Source organism: Nestor notabilis, unplaced genomic scaffold (genome assembly GCF_000696875.1).
Source record: "Nestor notabilis isolate BGI_N333 unplaced genomic scaffold, ASM69687v1 scaffold966, whole genome shotgun sequence".
NCBI classification, from domain to species: Eukaryota; Metazoa; Chordata; class Aves; order Psittaciformes; family Psittacidae; genus Nestor; species Nestor notabilis.
Genome location: NW_009931262.1, coordinates 3,919 through 6,155, shown reverse-complemented (window position 1 = coordinate 6,155; position 2,237 = coordinate 3,919). Strand labels below are relative to the sequence as shown.

Genomic DNA, 2,237 nt, shown 5'->3' with positions numbered 1-2,237 from the left:
ATGGTAAAAGGGGCGACTGGCCAAACTGAAAAGGCATATTTTTGTAAGCCACTGAGATATAAATTAGGGAAACAATGGGGTATCCACAAATTCCTATACATGCCTAACTCCCCAAAGGCACTATTGGGAAGGGATTTATTGGAACAATTGGATGCAAAGATTACATTCGAGAAAGGGGAAATTACTCTGGAGGTGAAAGATCAACAATACATACAGATATTAGGTTTAGTTTTAACCAGTCTCCCCGAAGGAGGAAAGGTTGGTGAAGAGGTCTTAGACCAGGTATATCCTGGGGTATGGGCCACCGATATACCTGGAAGAGCAAAGAATGCTTCACCTGTTGAAGTTAGACTCAAGGAAGCTTGGCAACCAGTAAGAATTAAGCAATATCCCCTAAAGAAGAAGAGCGAAGAATGCTCCACCTGTTTAAGTTAGACTCAAGGAAGCTTGGCAACCAGTAAGAATTAAGCAATATCCCCTAAAGAAAGAAGATAGAGAAGGTATCCAGCCGGTGATTGAAAAGTTTTTACAATTAGGATTATTAAAAGAATGTGAGTCTGATTTTAACACCCCTATATTACCTGTTCGCAAACCAGACGGGTCGTACCAAGTGGTCCAGGACTTATGACCTGTAAATAAACTAACCGAGGACCTTTACCCAGTAGTGGCAAACCCATATACCCTGTTGACTGTATTAACAGCTGAACTAACTTGGTTTACAGTATTAGATTTGAAGGATGCCTTCTTTTGCCTCCCTCTCCATGAAGCCAGCCAAAAATTGTTTGCATTCGAATAGGAAAACCCCAAAAGTGGTCCTAAGACCCAGCTCACTTGGACGGTGTTGCCACAAGGATTCAAGAACAATCCTACCATCTTTGGCAATCAGCTTGCAAAGGACTTGGAATCCTGGGAGATCCCGTCTGGAGAAGGGAGATGGTTACAATATGTAGATGATATCTTGATCGCTGCCAAAACAGAACATGAATGTGTGACCTGGACGGTGAGTCTGTTGAATTTTTTGGCACTCCAAGGGTACTGAGTATCCAAGAAGGCCCAAATAGTACAATGTAGCATGGTCTATCTGGGCTACGAAATCAGTGCTGGACAACGAACTCTGGGGCAGGCACGCAAAGAAGCCATATGCCAAACTCAGAGACCACAGATGGTAAAAGAGCTACAGACTTTCTTAGGAATGACTGGGTGGTGCCGATTATGGATTTGTAACTATGGAGTACTAGTTAAACCATTATATACATTAATTATATGCATTGATAGACACAGGACAGAAGCCCCTTGAATGGAACAAGGAGACCACACAGGCCTTTGAGCTACTGAAAAAAGCTCTGATGTCGGCTCCAGCCTTAGGACTCCCAGATGTAAGTAAACCATTTTTCCTCTTTTCCCACGAAAAACAAGGGATTGCCCTGGGAATACTAGCACAAGATCTGGGCCCATATCGATGAGCAGTTGACTACTTTTCCAAACAGTTGGATACAACTGCAAAGGGTTGGCATGGACACTTACGAGCAGTTGCAGCTGTAATATTAAACATACAGGAAGCCAGAAAATTCACTTTGGGTCAGAAAATTACTGTTTCAGTGTCTCATACAGTATCTGCAGTGCTGGAAGCAAAGGGTGGACACCGGCTTTCTCCACAAAGATTTCTGAGATATCAGGCCATACTGGTAGAGGAGGATGATGTAGAAATTACAGTTACTAACATTGTCAACCCAGCCTCTTTCCTCAGTGTGAATACAGGAGAACCAGTACATCATGACTGCTTGGAGACCATTGAAACAACATACGCAAGCCGCCCAGATTTGAAGGACAGCCCTGTAGAAGACGGGCAAAACTGGTTTACAGACGGGAGTAGTTACGTCTTGAGTGGTAAGAGACATGCGGGGTACGCCATTACCACCAGTCAAGAAGTAATAGAGTCGAGACCTCTGCCCACAAACACCCCTGCACAAAAGGCAGAATTAATTGCTTTAACCCGTGCCCTGGAATTAGCCCAAGGCAAAGTAGTGAATATATATACAGACTCAAAATATGCCTTTGGAGTTGTGCATGCACGTGGAGTAATCTGGAAAGAAAGAGGATTGCTGAGTTCTCAAGGGAAGAACATCAAGCATGCAGAAGAAATTCTGAGACTATTGGAGGCAGTCCAACGTCCTGAGAAAGTAGCAATTACGTATATTAAGGCACACCAGAGAGGGAGCCCAGAATCGCAAAAAAGA

General features: G+C 43.6%; 1 protein-coding gene across 1 annotated transcript in view; it reads left to right on the top strand.

The window, feature by feature from the left end:
- The window catches only part of LOC104406711 (endogenous retrovirus group K member 25 Pol protein-like), a gene marked incomplete at its 3' end in the record, with an annotated part of 3,086 nt that extends 1,199 nt beyond the window's left edge, over nt 1-1,887 (top strand). The window contains 2 exon segments of the mRNA XM_010015793.1: nt 432-1,000; nt 1,677-1,887. Coding sequence (XP_010014095.1) covers nt 432-1,000; nt 1,677-1,887 — 780 coding nt within the window.
- Between the last annotated feature and the right edge of the window lie 350 nt (nt 1,888-2,237).